The sequence below is a fragment of the Nymphalis io genome, chromosome 8 (genome assembly GCF_905147045.1).
Source record: "Nymphalis io chromosome 8, ilAglIoxx1.1, whole genome shotgun sequence".
Taxonomy (NCBI): Eukaryota; Metazoa; Arthropoda; class Insecta; order Lepidoptera; family Nymphalidae; genus Nymphalis; species Nymphalis io.
The window spans coordinates 5,687,858-5,703,886 of record NC_065895.1 but is presented as its reverse complement, the minus strand read 5'-3'; the positions used below and the strand labels follow the sequence as shown (position 1 = coordinate 5,703,886).

The 16,029-nt window shown below is 37.4% G+C and overlaps 1 protein-coding gene across 3 annotated transcripts in view; it reads left to right on the top strand.

Annotated features, from left to right (window-relative positions):
* Positions 1-16,029, top strand: part of LOC126770280 (Ca(2+)/calmodulin-responsive adenylate cyclase) — a 94,009-nt gene extending 77,980 nt beyond the window's left edge. The window contains exons 8-22 of one of the 3 annotated variants that reach the window (XM_050489592.1): positions 5,616-5,774; positions 5,853-5,997; positions 6,066-6,239; positions 7,213-7,293; positions 9,378-9,563; positions 9,679-9,957; positions 10,382-10,680; positions 10,803-10,962; positions 11,210-11,293; positions 11,578-11,724; positions 12,382-12,595; positions 12,673-13,969; positions 14,325-14,558; positions 14,805-14,886; positions 14,966-16,029. In XM_050489592.1, the coding sequence (XP_050345549.1) occupies positions 5,616-5,774; positions 5,853-5,997; positions 6,066-6,239; positions 7,213-7,293; positions 9,378-9,563; positions 9,679-9,957; positions 10,382-10,680; positions 10,803-10,962; positions 11,210-11,293; positions 11,578-11,724; positions 12,382-12,595; positions 12,673-13,969; positions 14,325-14,558; positions 14,805-14,886; positions 14,966-15,388 (3,964 nt within the window). In that variant the 3' untranslated portion in view covers positions 15,389-16,029. Of the gene's footprint in view, positions 1-5,615; positions 5,775-5,852; positions 5,998-6,065; positions 6,240-7,212; positions 7,408-9,377; positions 9,564-9,678; positions 9,958-10,381; positions 10,681-10,802; positions 10,963-11,209; positions 11,294-11,577; positions 11,725-12,381; positions 12,596-12,672; positions 13,970-14,324; positions 14,559-14,804; positions 14,887-14,965 lie in introns of all 3 variants that reach the window. The other 2 variants (XM_050489591.1, XM_050489593.1) reach the window with 2 other exon arrangements.

Below are 16,029 nucleotides of genomic sequence, written 5' to 3'. Positions count from 1 at the left end.
AATTATGTTCTTTTTCTAATGACCCAATTGTATGCGATCTGAATGTAACAAACGTGATAAGGGACATAAAATTTTAGAATTTAATAAATTATCTTAATTACATACTTATTTATATTAACGATTTTTTTTGTCGCCGTTTTACATTGTGTTCAATTAACCCAATTTCCCTTTAGTCTCTTTCTTTTTATAGTCCTACCTTCTCTGTCACTCTAATACAAAATGTTATTTATTCAAATCAAACATCACATTTGTTTATTCATTCTAGTGACGTTGCCAATTCGATATAGCTTATATGATAATAACTTGAAAAAGAATCATTTATTTTCGTACATGTTTTAATTTTTTTTGTAGATATTGTATTTTAAATGTAATTTTAAAATGCAAAATGTAATAGTTACAAAAAGGAGTTTAAACGAAAAGATAATTGAATATTCTAATTTATAATTACGATTATAACTGTGTATGATACGAATAAAATGATGTTTCTTTAAAGTGACAGAGTTGTAACATGTGCGGATCACACACGAAGGCATACTTTATATTTATTTGTCTTGAAGATCCTTTGAATGTCTAATAGGATTGTTCGATCGAGTACTAACAAAAGGAATATATCCAATTATAGGAGTTTTTTAGGATATATAAGTCTAGGGCTTGACTTAAAGATTATATGCTAAAAGGTCAGTATGTCTTTTAATATAATTAAATTTGAAAAACAATTTTTTTTAAGGCCTTCTTCATTAATGATGGTAGCAATTTTGCACTCGGATAATACCGAATTATCACGTTAGCATACTATGTTTAAACTGGGATGTGTGATACTTTGTATTTTGGTTTAAAGAGTGAGTGAGCTTGTGTAATTACAGCTACAAGTGACATAAATAGTTTCCATAGTTGGCATTGACGGTGTAAGAAATTGTTGCAATTATTATTAAATTACCAAATTTCTAAGTAACGTTATTAAATTTATCTGAAAATGTTACTCAATAAAATCGTAAATAAGATCAACATTTACACTTTAAAATTAAATATAATATCGTTATTAAATAAAAAGACCTTTTTTAATGCCTAACTGAAAAAATTACTAAACCAAACAAGACGAGGCGCGTTTCGGAGAAGGTTATAGTTTGTACGAGTATCAATTATTTGTAGAATATTATAATTATTTAAGTAGCCGCCTTTCGCAATTTCACCTTTTTTTTTTTTTTTTTTTTTTTCTCGCTGGAAAAACACATTTATGTGTTTCCCCCACATAAGGTGGGGGGGTATGTGGGACTCGCCGGCGCTGAAGGCGCCGGAATACCCACTAAAAACCAGCGGTACCCACTCCATCTTGTCGGGGGACGTCACGGGATCGCTTGCGCATACTACCGTGCCGTCCCGACAGTTGGCCCGCTTCTGCGGGCCTCCAAATCCTAGGGGGTACTCGGGGTACAGAGACCCTCTGGCCCCGGCGACAGTCACGGCGGGAGGAGAAGATGCGCATAGCGCCGGCGTCTTCTCCCCGGTCTTCTTCGACGAAGCGGGTCAGCGGAGGCACTCTCCTCGCGCTCCCGCTCCGCGGCCTCCTTCTGCGACATGACATTTTCGCAGAAGGTGACCATCTCCATCCAGCACCTTTCGCTAGCAAGCATGGCATTTATCACGCTCGGCAGCGAAAGGTCTCCGCCAATTAAAGTCGCCAGGGAAAGGCGCTGAGGCCCCCAAGCGGCACACTCCATCAGAGTGTGGCATGCCGTGTCCGTAGTTCGCAATTTCACCTGCTTTAAATTTACATTATACCGTCAAGTGGGAATTTCATGTTCTTGTGTCTCAGTATTCACTATCTTCCGCTCGTATGAGGAGGCGAGGAGTCAGGCGCTAGGTAAAAGTAGCCAATGTCCGTCCTAGGGGTTCAAGCTTGTCAGAGCGTCGCGATAGCATGCGAAAGCGATCTTGTGGCGCTCCACGTTAAGACGAAAAGGGTACCGCGTTTTTTAGTCGGAATTCCGATGTTCGGGGCGCACTTGGCGTGGGGGAAACGCGTAATGCGTTTTTTTTCTTAAAAAAGGGGTTCAAGCTTGCAGTGTACCAAATTTAATCAAAATCGGTTCAGTTGTTTAGCCGTGAAAGCGTAACAGACAGAGTTACTTTCGCATTCATAATATAAGTAAGTATCACCAAGGTTTGAAACAATATCCTTAACAAAACCTTTTATTTAACTCGAACTAAATGAATATTCCATGATAAACCATTGGCTTGTAATAACGTTTTAAATTGATGTTTTATCAAAATAACTGCTATGTATTACCTACGTCTGTTTCGGCGTAGCTTGTTTCTATTACTGACAAGCCGCTGTTTAATGAAAGCCAGACTTGTTAAATTTCATCGTAATTGCGGTTCGATTGTTTATCCATTACTTCACCTAGATACTAGAGTTTTCCTTTGATTGCGTTTGCTTAATTAAAAAAAAAAAAGTTTAAATTAATGTTTTATTATTAAATTTGATTATCTATGATATACATATCTAAGATCCTAATACATTGAAGTTACGGTATTAAATATCTAATTCATAAAAATTAAAGCGCGTGTAAATGAGTAGGTAACATTGTGTATGTGTGCATATGTACGTCACTTGTACCTTTAGTTACACTAGCTCACTGCCCCTTCAAATCGGAACAACTATACTAAGTATTGCTGTTTGGTGGTTGAATATGTCATGTGTGAGTGATACCCAGACGAGCTTGTCCAAAGCTACCACCTAGTAAACGACGCACGTAGTAAATAAACGACGCGCTCAAAAACGAACTTGAAAAAGAACCAACTTTAAAAGGCATTGGAACGTTCATTGTAGTTTTTTAAACCTTACATAAAATAATTGGCTTAAATAGCGTTACGATTGTCTTACATAATTGAATATATAAGCTTGTAAAAATGGTTAAATTATAAAAGTAAATGAAATTTCACTCACAATCTTTCATTTTTTTTTTTGGATTCGTACAAAAATGATGAACGATATTTCGTTCATAAAATATATGTAAGTAAATAAAAAAGAAATTATTCGGGACTTATCTTGTAATCAAATAGAATTGCGTGTCACATCGTGGATTAGGTGTAGCTTCTTTTATTAAATAAAAGACAATTTTTTGCCGAAAATTTATTACATTCTTAAGAACAGAGGTGAAATACGATGAAATAACCAAGTATATAAATTGTAATTTATTTTTTTGCTCAACTTTTCACCTCAAGTGCCAAAGGTTTTATTTTTAGCCAAATTCAAAAAGAGGGAGATTATCAATTCGATCTTTTTTTTAATATTTTCTATGTATATATGTATGGGCGTATGTTTTTCGATAGCTTAGTCGATTGTGAATCGAATTTGAAGTCTTTTCTGAACTCTACACTAAAATACGAGTAGAACTAAAATATTTTTTTTTTAAATAGACCACTCACAAGTGATTTTAAACTCAGTATCAGTAAATCAATAACAGCCTGTTAATGTCCCACTGCTGGGCTAAGGACTCCTCTCTCTTTTGAGAAGAAGGTTTGGAGCTTATTCCACCTCGCTGTTCCAATGCGGATTGGTAGAATACACATGTGGCAGAATTTCAATGAAATTAGACACATGCAGGTTTCCTCACGATGTTTTCCTTCACCGTCAAGCACGAGATGAATTATAAACACAAATTAAACATGAAAATTCAGTGGTGTTTGCCCGGGTTTGAACCCACGATCTTCGGTTAAGATTCACGCTTTCTAACCACTAGGCCATCTCGGATTTTAAAATAAAATGGACTAATTTTTGAATAAAATTTTTACAAAAGTTTGACTTTGTTTTACAATGTAGCGATTTTTTATAAAACCTTTGTACCTATAATAAGTATTAATAAAGTAATACAAATGTATAAATAATGAAATTATTTTATATATATACAATAAACAAATCTACTATCTACTACTCATAAGACTACTTTTTAAATGAAAATATGAGTTTATTATAACTTAAACATTATTTTATAATTATGTTATAATATTTCTCGCCCTTCACAACTGGTTGGCGTATTGTCATCGTCTATCATCATTAGCGACGTGCTCGACTTACGAGTATAAGGCCTTTAAACTTTTCTTTATAATCTATGTACTTAATTGCTTCATACTTTCTAAATAATTGCTTTTATTTGAGACACATTTCTGATAAATATCATCATACTAATATTAAAAAGTTATTTTTTAGAGAATTGTTTTTTTGCCAGATACAAGAAAACAAAACTAATTCGATTGATATCTAGAACTTTATTAAATTTAAGCGTTTCCTTCCAAGGGCCAATGGTTTTGTACATGTTTCAAGATTTAACTAAATACATATAGTCCAGTCATTACGTCGAAAAAATTAAATACCAAGATTTCCGCTGAGTTTTCAACGCCATCATGAAAAAAGGGTTAAATTTTGTTTTTTTTTTCTTTTTGCTCTCGGTTCTCCGTTAATATGATACGAATACGATAATTGCACTTAGAGAAAAAAAGGCGTTTATCAAATCGTATTTTTTTTTATGTTTGGAAAGATTGCTTTGCTCGATATGATATGATATGTATGATTATTTCAAAATATCATTAAGTAAAATCTTATTGCACCTACGCAAAATCAGGACGATAGTCCAATATAAGGCGAAGATTGTGACTTTCCTTAGCAATCTCGTCTTAATTTGATTTCTATATCCAAACATTCATTCATTCATTAACCGAATTTAAATATTATAAATATTTTTCAATTACTTATATTAAAATTCATAGAAACGAAAGCCTAACGCATAGTTAAAAAATATATATATTATATATTTTCTTCTTTCTTAATGTTTCTTATATTTATATCACTTAGTTTTATATGTAGAAATTTATTTTACTTTGAATACTCTTCCCTTGTTCCCTTGACGTCTAAAAAAAATTTAAAATATAAATTTTATATAAATATACCTTTATATAAATTTTTGGAAAATAGATTCTGCGATGAAGAATTACAATTAAATTGTAATGTGGTTAAGCAATTACATTTTCCTTCATTACTTAACAAAGTCTTACTAGAAATTACATCAGTTTAATTCGTAAATTAATTCGGCATTTATATTGAAGAGAATTCTCTGTTGCCAAGAGTTTGTCTTGGTTGTTTTATTAACTCAATAACGCGAATTCTCTGATTAATGTCTGTTAAATACCCCAGACATGCGATAATGGTAGTCGTTACTTTTCTAACGTTAACTTGATTTATTTTTTACAAATTCATTTGTAACATGTTGCGTATAGTTTCCACCTCGCTCTCTTCAGCGATCAATAAATTAAACTGATACATTTTTGTAATATCATTAAGTGCAGCTACTACGTTATCTTCGTAGTCTGTTGTAAAATAAAGGTAATAATTTATTAAGGTGATAATTAGATGAACACAATTTCTCTTTTCAAAATAATTTATATTGGCAGTTAAACAAATTCTTGGAAACCTGTGAGACATTAGCCCGAAATCCAGTTCTTTAATAAGAAAGGTGGTGACCCAAAAGTAGACTGCATATAATGAAAGATCTTACACTTTTTTACCCTAATAATGTTTTTGAATACATTTGTTATCACTGAATTCTCATTTGTTACAGGTCCGTTGTAGAAGCGACAGACGTACAATTGAACATGCGAGTAGGTATCCATACTGGGCGCGTACTTTGCGGAGTACTGGGTCTTCGGAAATGGCAATACGACGTTTGGTCCAATGACGTAACGCTTGCCAACAACATGGAAGCCGGAGGCGAACCTGGGTAAATAGTTACCGATATAAATTGTTAAATCGAAATAAAACACTGTATGTTTCTTATTTCCTGTAATTATATTTTCAGTCGAGTGCACATAACACAAGCTACATTAGAATGTCTCGGAGGAGCATACGAGGTGGAGCCAGGACACGGAGCTAGTCGCAACGCCTACTTGCGCGATCATTCAATCCAAACGTACTTTATTATACCACCTCCTAGAAGGAGAAAAGTATGTTAATTAAATAATACATTTATTTCAAAGGTGTGCTCCATATTTAATCCGCAATATATTTTCAGATGTGTTTAACAGCGGGTGTGGGACTGGGATCTGGGTCACGTCGAAAGCTATCTTTCAAAAATGTATCAAATGTTGTAGTTCAACTTCTGCACTCTATAAAATTCAATGTGGACGTGCCATTTTCGAACATGGCGGCTTCACCTCAAGAATTAAAGGCCAACGCTGCCAGAAAGGTACATATAACTTAAGGAACAGCGATGACAATTCCCAAATTCACGATTATTTAGAAGTTCACGTTTTTGCTATGTTATAAAAATAAACACTTCACTTTCGTTTCGACTTTGTATAAATCGACTCGCACTTTACTGGACATGGCTAAACAATACGAGGTCCATGTCCACGCCTTTTCTTTCTCTCCAGATGTTTTCAATTGAGTGACAATAATTATTTTTCGGTGAACTGCACCAATACTTCAAAGGTAAGTCCGTTTCTTTTTATTCGATTTTATGGTGTCTGTTCTTTACCTAGAGTTTATATTTTAATGTTAACGTCTTAAGATAGAACGTATTTTTGAAATATACCTGATTTGATATATTTAGAAAAGCACAAACGCATTTTGTGTTTCATTTATCACTTTTCATTAAATAGTAAACATAAATTTGTTCTTTATAACATTTTGTTTGCATTGAGCTTGTAATGTTAAAAACACGATACAAATAAAATCATTTTAAATGTTTAAAAAAGTCAAAGATACAACCGTGTACGCAAACGGTGTTGTAAAGAGAACTTTGAATTTATCTAAAATTAAAAAAAGTGCCTATCTTAGAGTAACCCGCCCCAACTTTTACGTTTGTATGAGTTATATTTCTTTTTTTTATCACATTGTATCAAAAATACAAGAAAGCTTATTTTTTTAAATGATTTTTTCTCCCTAATTTTTATACAATTTAAAATAAAATTTACGTGTTTATTCCATAAAAAACCCGCCTCAACAGTGGCTTAATTCTTAAAGTGAAAAAAATCCGCTGGTATAACAATAGTTATACTATAAGTGAAACGCTTTATCGTTACGCACTCGTGTCAGTGAAATTTCGTGCGTAGACGCAGCACGTGCACAACGCACAATGGCCCACACAAAATATTTATTTAGTGTGGGACGGCTGTAGCACGTACGAGCAGTTCGCAGCGTGTGGGTCGGGTTGGCAGGTGCTGGACCTGCGGCGCGCGCTGCACGCGGAGCCGGGCTCGGCCGAGGCGCTGCGGCTGGCGGCACTGCGCGGCGAGCACGTGAGCGCGCCAGCCTCCGGCCCCGCGGCCGCCGCCCCCGCACCCGCCTCCGCCCCGCACCACCACACCTTCGACGCCGTCATGCAGCACCACGCCCTCCGCACACATGCAACGGTCCACCGATAGCCTGCCATCGATACTATCTCACTGTGCAACACTGCCTCGCATTCCTTAACAGCACACTCGATAATTCACCTATACGGGAGACACGTGTTATCGTTACATTTTTTCATTATTGCCGTTAAATCTGAGGACGATGACTAATCTTTTTTTTTAAATAACGTACTACCGTATAGTGGAAATATGTATCGCTCGATATGCAAGAAAATAAAACATCATAACTTCAAAAAAGATAACTGTGAAATATTTTGTATTTAATAAAGTAATCGTCTTGCATATTGAGACATTCTTAGAAAAGGTGTATGAAATTGCAAGAATAAGTTTGATACATAAAAAACAGCGCGAATGGTACGCGCATTAGTTATATGAGCTTGTTGATAGAACTAGACCAAATGTTTAAAGGTCAATAGAATTACTCGAAAATAAAAAGTTTTAGTCTATATTTTTGGATGTTAAAGAAAAACATATGACTACAGCGTTTAGATTTTTGCTTAAGGAGTTTGTACATGAAATGCATTGTATCAATGTGTTTCATTTGCGCAATAAATGATAACATCGCTTAATGTTTTTCTAGTAGTTAGTACGGTTTTTGAGTGTGATTTTCGAAATTAATCTGCTTATTTTGAATCTGAAATATGATCCGATGCTTTCTTACAGCACTCAAAATATTTTGCGAGGGTTTTTAAGATATTTTGCTTCGCACTAAACATTTCAAACGACTATTACCTCATAAGTTCACATTACCTCCTTGTCGACGCCCAAAAATATTGAGAAAATATTCACAAAGTTGTACAATTGTTGCACAAAATCTTACACTTTCTTCGATGTTGCAAAGAAATTCTCCTTACACACCATAAGTTGCTGTTTTGTTCAGGTTACTCTTTTCCTTTTTACTCAATAAATGTTTTTATTTTACTGCTATTTTTCTATTTACTCCTTGACTGAAGCACTTTTATAAATTATTTTTTCTGATGTCAAGTTGAACATTTTATAAAATACTCGAGTTGCAACAACTAACATGGGACGTCTGCTCATTGTTTTTCAGATGTTCCGCTCTTGGACATTAGTTCCACAACCAAAACCCGCTGAAACAGTAAGCGCAGAAAAGTGTTGTTCATATGTATTATTGTTTTCCACCATTCACCAGGTGACACAAAATATCCCAAAAAGGTTGTAGGAACTTATTTATGTTTTTTGGGTCGCACCCCGCGAATATTCGTTCGCACGTTTGTTTTCTAACGTCAACTCGATCAGGTGAACTGAAGACCAAGCAAAGAGCAACGCCAGCACTCAAAACCTACACTATCACTATTTTCTTATTGGGACTTATTTTCTTTCAAAATTGTGAAACTCTACTTTATATTGTTTTTATTAAATTTTGTTTGAGAATAAAGCCGAGCGCACTGAAATGTGTTTCACTTGCTATCCCAATTAGCTACCTCAATTAGCATGGCATGGCATGAACTACAACCTAACCTGCATGTTATTCTAACAAGGAATTTTAATTTACTGGTGTGATTAATAAAATATCGGTCTAAGAGGTAACAGTCTATCATAAAAGAGAAGTTATTACTATGACCTAAATCAATTTTATTCCTATAAGAACCTTCAAATGATCAATCAAAGGTTGTTCCACGAATCTCTTTTCTCAAGTAACTTAAATGTCTTCATTTTTAAACGTTGGATGTCTATCTATATTTTGTTACATTATATTTTGCTATTCTAATAATGTGATGCTGCTTCGGATTCCGGAACTTTTATTTCCAAGGTCAGTTCAAAGTTTAAGTGGAGCATGGAGTCGGCATGCTGTGGGCCCTAAATGTATTCGGTCCCTTCACGTCTGACCCTCGATGTTTAACGTAATAACGCAATCCCTGCCGAATCTGATCCCCTACCGATGTATCAAGAGAATGAGCAATAAACAAATCTATTACTATTTTTGAACTGTGAACCTTCTTATACAGAATAAAGTGACGGAGAAGTTTAAGCGGCCGCTGAAAAAGCGTCATTCGTCTGTGTATCATCAGCCTACCAACCGCGTCAACAAGTACCTAGCGCAGGCGATAGATGCGCGCTCTGTGCATCGAGAGAAGGCTACTCACGTACATCTACTCACGCTCTGCTTTAAAGATCTTGATAAAGAAGCGCAGGTGAGAATAATAATCTTCAGAACATTTGTTTTTTTTTAACAGCTAAATAGCGCAACTTAATATATATATATATTTATTGTATAATATTGTATTTATGCATAAATATTCATTCTAGTACCGAGCCTCAACAGACGGCGGATGGGCGGGGTCTCTCAGTGCCGCATTAGGTGCTTTAGCGGCTGCAGGAGCACTTCAAGCTGCTATTTTACCACGCACAACGATACTTTTACTTCTTTTCGTGACTGCCTTTGCGTGGTCGGCTGCCGTGCTCGCTCTGACACTTGCAGCGCGACTGAGGCTTATACCGTGCGATGTATCAAGACCATTTGCGCTCAGAAATGCAATCACCACATTTACCATTGTTCTTGGTTATGCCGTGGGCCAAGTTAATGTTGTAAGTAACAAACAGTTAGCAGTTGAAGAAATAATATTCAAAACGCAACTTTATCAATATTCACTAATTTATTAATAAACTTAATTACAACTTAACTAAACGTGATTTAAATTACTTATGCTTAATTTTGTCTTCTGTGAATTAAACAGGTTAATTGATAATACGGAGAGGCTTTTATAAAAATAAATCACATAAAATTAACTTATATTTAGTTACTACTTGACAGTTTAATACGTATGATAAGATTGTTTTTTCAATTCGATGAAGGGTTCATTATAGAATTTACTTTATTGTACACCACAAATATAAAAAAAATACATAACACATAAGTTTGGCGGCCTTATCACTACATAGCGATCTCTTCCAGGCAACCATCATATACATTTTAACTGTAAAAAATTAAAAAAATAAATCCTAATTTCAGATAACATGCCGTGAAGTCAACGTATGCAGAAATTTAACTGAAAACATAACGATGGACGACATTCGCTCAACTTCCGACCAAGTCTCAGCCGCGCTGTGGAGTAGTTCCGACCACAGAGCGTGTCCTATCCCTTTATACATAACGCTCGGGTGCTGCGTCAGCATGCTCGCTGTGGCTGTCTTCCTGCGGTTGCCGATATTGGTGAAGGGAATCTTACTGGCAGTGATGACTGCAGGATACGTCACTGTGATATTGGCTTACCATAAACATTTGTTCGACTGCTACGATCTCATGACTGAGTGAGTCCAATTTATCTTTTAAAATATTCCTTATATAAGATATATGTTTTGTTATAGAAATGGTAATTTAAAGAACTTGTCATTTTACGGCTAAACTTATTTGAAATATGTTTCAATTTCAGTCCTGGATCAGTTGGTTCTGCGTACGTAGCGTGTGCGTGGACACTGGCGTTAGCCTTGGCGGTGCTTTTACACGCTCGGCAGACTGAATGGACAGCTAGACTTGACTTTCTGTGGCAGGTGCAGGCACGAGATGAGAAAAGAGATATGGACGCCTTACAGGTAAGTCGAATGCAGCCGTTCTTTACTATATATGAATAATTTTTGACATACATATAAAGTTATAGTAATTTGTTGCAATCATGAAAGGATTTATATTATTTAATGGGCCGAAAGTGACCCCAAGAACTGATAAGGATAAAAAAATTATATTTATATATAACATTTTAAGCGTCGTAATATGAAGTATTTGATTTTATAATTAATAAAAGGTGTTTGTAAAACATATTTTGTATTTGTTCTTTTTCAGGCATCAAATAGGAGAATATTGTTCAATTTATTGCCAGCACACGTTGCGACACATTTCTTAGACAATCAGTTCAGAACTAATATGGTAATTATATCTTTTTAAGTCCAATAAATAGTCTATAAGAATTTTAATCGAAGGTCGCCAGTTCAAATCCAGGCCAAACTAAACAAGTTCAGCAGTAAAGGATGATATCGTGAGAAATCCTGCTAATGTGCATCCAAAAATTCATATATTCACCAATATACTGCGTTAACTGGTTTAGTTCCCTCAACAGGACGAGGTTTTTGTCCAATACTTTTACGACCTGATGCTTTTTCATTGACAGCTGATTAACTTGGACAAGTATTTCATGATGTGTTGTTCCAAAGGACCTATACCACCAGTCATATCAGCGCGTAGGCGTAGTATTCGCGTCCATCACCAACTACCACGAGTTCTACATGGAGCTTGACGGGAACAACCAGGGCATGGAGTGTCTGCGGTTGCTGAACGAGATAATCGCTGATTTTGATGAGGTACGATGTGAAAAGCTATGCGCTTTAGATACAATATATAAAAATTTGACTGCTTCGTTTGACTAGTGGCTAGATGTAAGGCCGCAGACCCAGAGGTTTTAGGTTCAAATCCCAGGCCGGGCTCAGGTCGGTCGGCAGATCCCGAGCCTGGAAGTGTGTACACTCCCGTGCCTCGGAAAACACGTAAATCCGTTGGTCCTGTGCCTGAACTCTTTCCGGTTGAGTCGGATTGCCGTCCCATTGGATAATGAGAGTTATGGAATTAATAGTGCAACTGTTTTTGCGGACCGACTTGAACACTATAATACGTTCTGCGCAGTTGGCTAATCTCTCTTGAGATTGGCCGCCGTGGCGGAAATCGGTCTGAAAGACCTTATAAAATATATATATTTGTGTCAAGTCAAGTACAATAAAAGTATATTGAAAAATAAAAGACCATGATAAGCGACTGTATAAATTGTGTACTAATATTATAAATACGAAAGTAACTATATCTGTCACGACTAAACCGCTGAACCGATTTTGATAAAAATTGGCACAAAGCAAACTTGAACCCCAAAAAAGAACATATGCTACTTTTTCATATCTAACTCTCCTGTCCCCTTTCTAACACGCAGGCGAATACTAGTATAGTATATTTTAATTTTCTCATTGCAGTTGTTAGGTGAAGACAGGTTCGACGCTATAGACAAAATTAAAACCGTGGGATCCACTTACATGGCAGCTGTTGGTCTCATTCCCGATAAAAAGATGTCCGACGATCCAAGCACTCGTAAACATATGGCAACTCTAGTCGAGTTCGTATTTGCAATGAGAGACAAACTTAAAGACATCAATGATAATTCATATAACAATTTTATGTTGCGAGTTGGTAAGTATAAATAACAAAAAGAGTTAACCATTAGGTTTATAGGTTTCCTTTTAAAAAACAATTTTAATGTTTGACAGGTATCAATGTCGGACCGGTAGTCGCTGGAGTAATAGGTGCCAGAAAACCTCAGTACGATATATGGGGCAATACCGTCAATGTAGCTTCTAGAATGGATTCTACGGGCTTACCAAACCACACTCAAGTTACTGAAGAAGTTTTTCAGGTGTTAAAAGATTTGCCCTATCAGTTCGTGTGCAGGGGTAAAGTCAAAGTGAAAGGAAAAGGTGAGATGACCACCTACTTTTTGACAGACAGAACACCGTCAAACGGTAACACGCAGAACTCTACAAATAGTCAACCACAAAATCCGCCAACGGCTTATGGCGGAGTTGCGACTCCGCTTGCAATGTTACAAAATTCAGCAAGAAGAGCCGCAGCGCAACCTTCGAGACTACCGCCTGTTAGAGAATCTTCAGTGGCCGGAGAAAATGAGCCTCTCCTCCCTTCCAATGGTCACCAAAGTAACGGAAATAATCACAAAGGTACCAAAGGGCGACGCAATAAGGAGTCCGAAGATACACCCCCACCTCCACCGCCGCACGGGATCAATGGCAATCCTCGCTGGCCTCCGCCGCGAGCGCTAGTGCCGCCCTGGCCGCGGCCGCAGGAGCCCCGGCCTCCGACTGTTCATAAAAGAAGACCTCCGACCAGACTGCCTAGACCTCGATCTAGCGAGAGTTTACCTTTAGCGAGAAGTCCGCGAGTCCATTCTTCGGCAGACGAATTGAGTTCAATAACGCGCTCACCGAGTCTCAGCTCCTCAGACGAGAGTTACTCTCGAACCACTGACGCCTCCCCCTCACCTCCTAGACCGACGCCTTGGCTGCCCCCTCCCCGACCGCGAGCCGATCCTAATACCGCATACGACTATCCGCCTATTCGATTAAATAAACCGACACCAAATATAATTAATGAAATTTACGCAAAACATAAAATTAATAAGAAGCCATCCCTCGACGGAAAAATCACTGACGGTAGCTTAAATTTTCAAAAAGAGGGAGAGAAGCTGCAGAGGAGTATAATTAATATGCTCCAAGCCTCAGTCAAAAGAGACGGCTGCAGTCAGACGGATAAAAAGGACGTGCCGCATCGCCTCACACAAAGAACGAGTTCGTTCTCTAGTTCGGGTAGCCGCCCGAATAACTTAAAACATTTAACTCATGACACGAGAGAAGTATTCACTAAGCGGAGCCCTTCAGACGTCGCGTGTGTACCGCCTTTCGAGAGAGAGATACAAAGGCTGCTCGATGATAAAAGTTTAATTAAAATCAATTCGCCAAAGGCCGAGAGAAAGGACTTAAAATTAGAATTAAGGTATGAATTCAATTATATTTTATTTATAATTAGTAAAATTCTAAAGAAATGGTTTATTTTTAAGTGTAATTAATTATCTGGTTCAGTCATTTTAAATTAATTTTCGAAACAATTTTTGACATCGAATTGTAGTTTTCGTCATCGGTAAGTTTGACATAAATATTGGATTTTATTAAATATATTGACAAAATTGATTGAAGAATAATACACCACAATATATAGATATGATATTAATGTCACATGCTCAAAGATTTACGGACAAAGGACGACAGGAATTGCTTTGTAGATTGTCTAAGTCCAAAGATACACGTAAATACACAAGTAGCGTATCGCTCACTCGCTTTATCAATCGCAGGGCGACGAACTCGTCAGTGGAGTCGGTTCGCAACTGCAACAACAACAACAGCAGCCCGCTGCACGCCGTGGGGCTGGCCGCCATCACGCAGCTGGCGCGCCACGAGGCCGCCAGTCCTGGCCGCGGCCGACCCGCGCCCTCCCCCCTCAAGCCCTCCGGGGACTTCCCCGGCGTGCTGCCTACCGACGTCGTCGTGGAGCTACCGTCGCCCGAGCACTCCGCCGAGCGTATTTCGTGAGTTCCGTTTACTTGACGATTGTTTACATATTTTTTCTAATATATTTTTTTTTATTTGATCTAAACTCTACAATTAAATTATATCGATGACTCGAGTAAAACAAAAGCTAACTATTATATTAAAATACAATTTTATATGTTTTTTGAAATTTTATACTCGCATTATACATTTTATATTTAACTAAAATATTTCTACCATAGTTTCTTTTAGTTAGACAGTAACGATTGCAAAATTTTCCACAGCGCGCCGAATTCTAGAAAAGTGGAAGCTGCTTTATCAAAAGAAAAACAAGAGAATGACATACAAGACAGACTACGGAACCGGGTAAAACTTTTATATATTATTATATTATGTTTTGTTATGTTCGGAAACCACTTACAAGCTACGTCAACTGTGCTCGCAGGTGACCACTTCTAACCACAGAGAAATGGGTATCTACGGCGAAAGTCAGTCCGAATGGAGCTCGTCATGCTCGGAGGGCGAGGGCGACGCGGACGGCTGCCAGCCCGAGAGCACGGGCTACACGACGGACGACCCGGCGCTGGAGAACGTGTCCATGCTGAACGAGGGCGGGCTGACGGACGCGGAGGCGGCGCTCAGCGACGTCAACTCGTGCTACTTCGACCGCGACGACGACGTGTCCTCGCGCGCCTCGTCGCGCCTGCTGGACTCCGAGGCGCTGGTGTCGCTGGAGTCGCTCAGCGCCATCTACGACTCGGACGAGCCCGCGCACCGCTACCTGGCCAACATCCGCACCGTCAGCGAGTCCATCACCAGGAACTTCGGCCAGCCCGCGCACGTCACGGACGGCGAGAGCGACGTGTAGCCGAGCCGCCCCCTCGTATCGCTCCGTACGATGAGTCTGTATCATGCTCTCTAAAAGTAAATATGAATACTCAGAAAGTTTTATTTTGTATTAAATATTTACGATTTTAAATTAGTCGAATCGAATTATCTTATCGTTTGTACGTTTTAATTTTAATCGATCGTTGCTATTCGAACTGCTGACGTGCCTCGTTGTTGTTTAAACGAAACTTATTTGTACTTTATATTGTGTAAATTGTCAATATGTACCTATTAATATCACTGTATAATATTCATTGTAAATTTGCGAGTGTCATGTGATGGCGGCTCGATTCATCTAGAAATATGCGGTGATCTTTACAATTATAAGGTGCTCTGACTTAGAATTATTTGTTATTTGTCTTGTGATTAAGGAGTAGGTATTTCAATATGAGCGACCAATATCTGTAAACATCGGTGTTTAGTGTGAAGGGCTGGTCCCTGTACTGTAAAATCTATAGAAATCAACATAAACAAAAGTTCGCGTATTCGACGAAAATTTAGTGTGGTTTGATAATAATGTATTATTTTGCATTTGAACATTACACGTTTAGTAATATTGTTACCACGTTTTATTATTCTAGATTCTTGTATACTTTTATTTATTATTTATCATATTATATA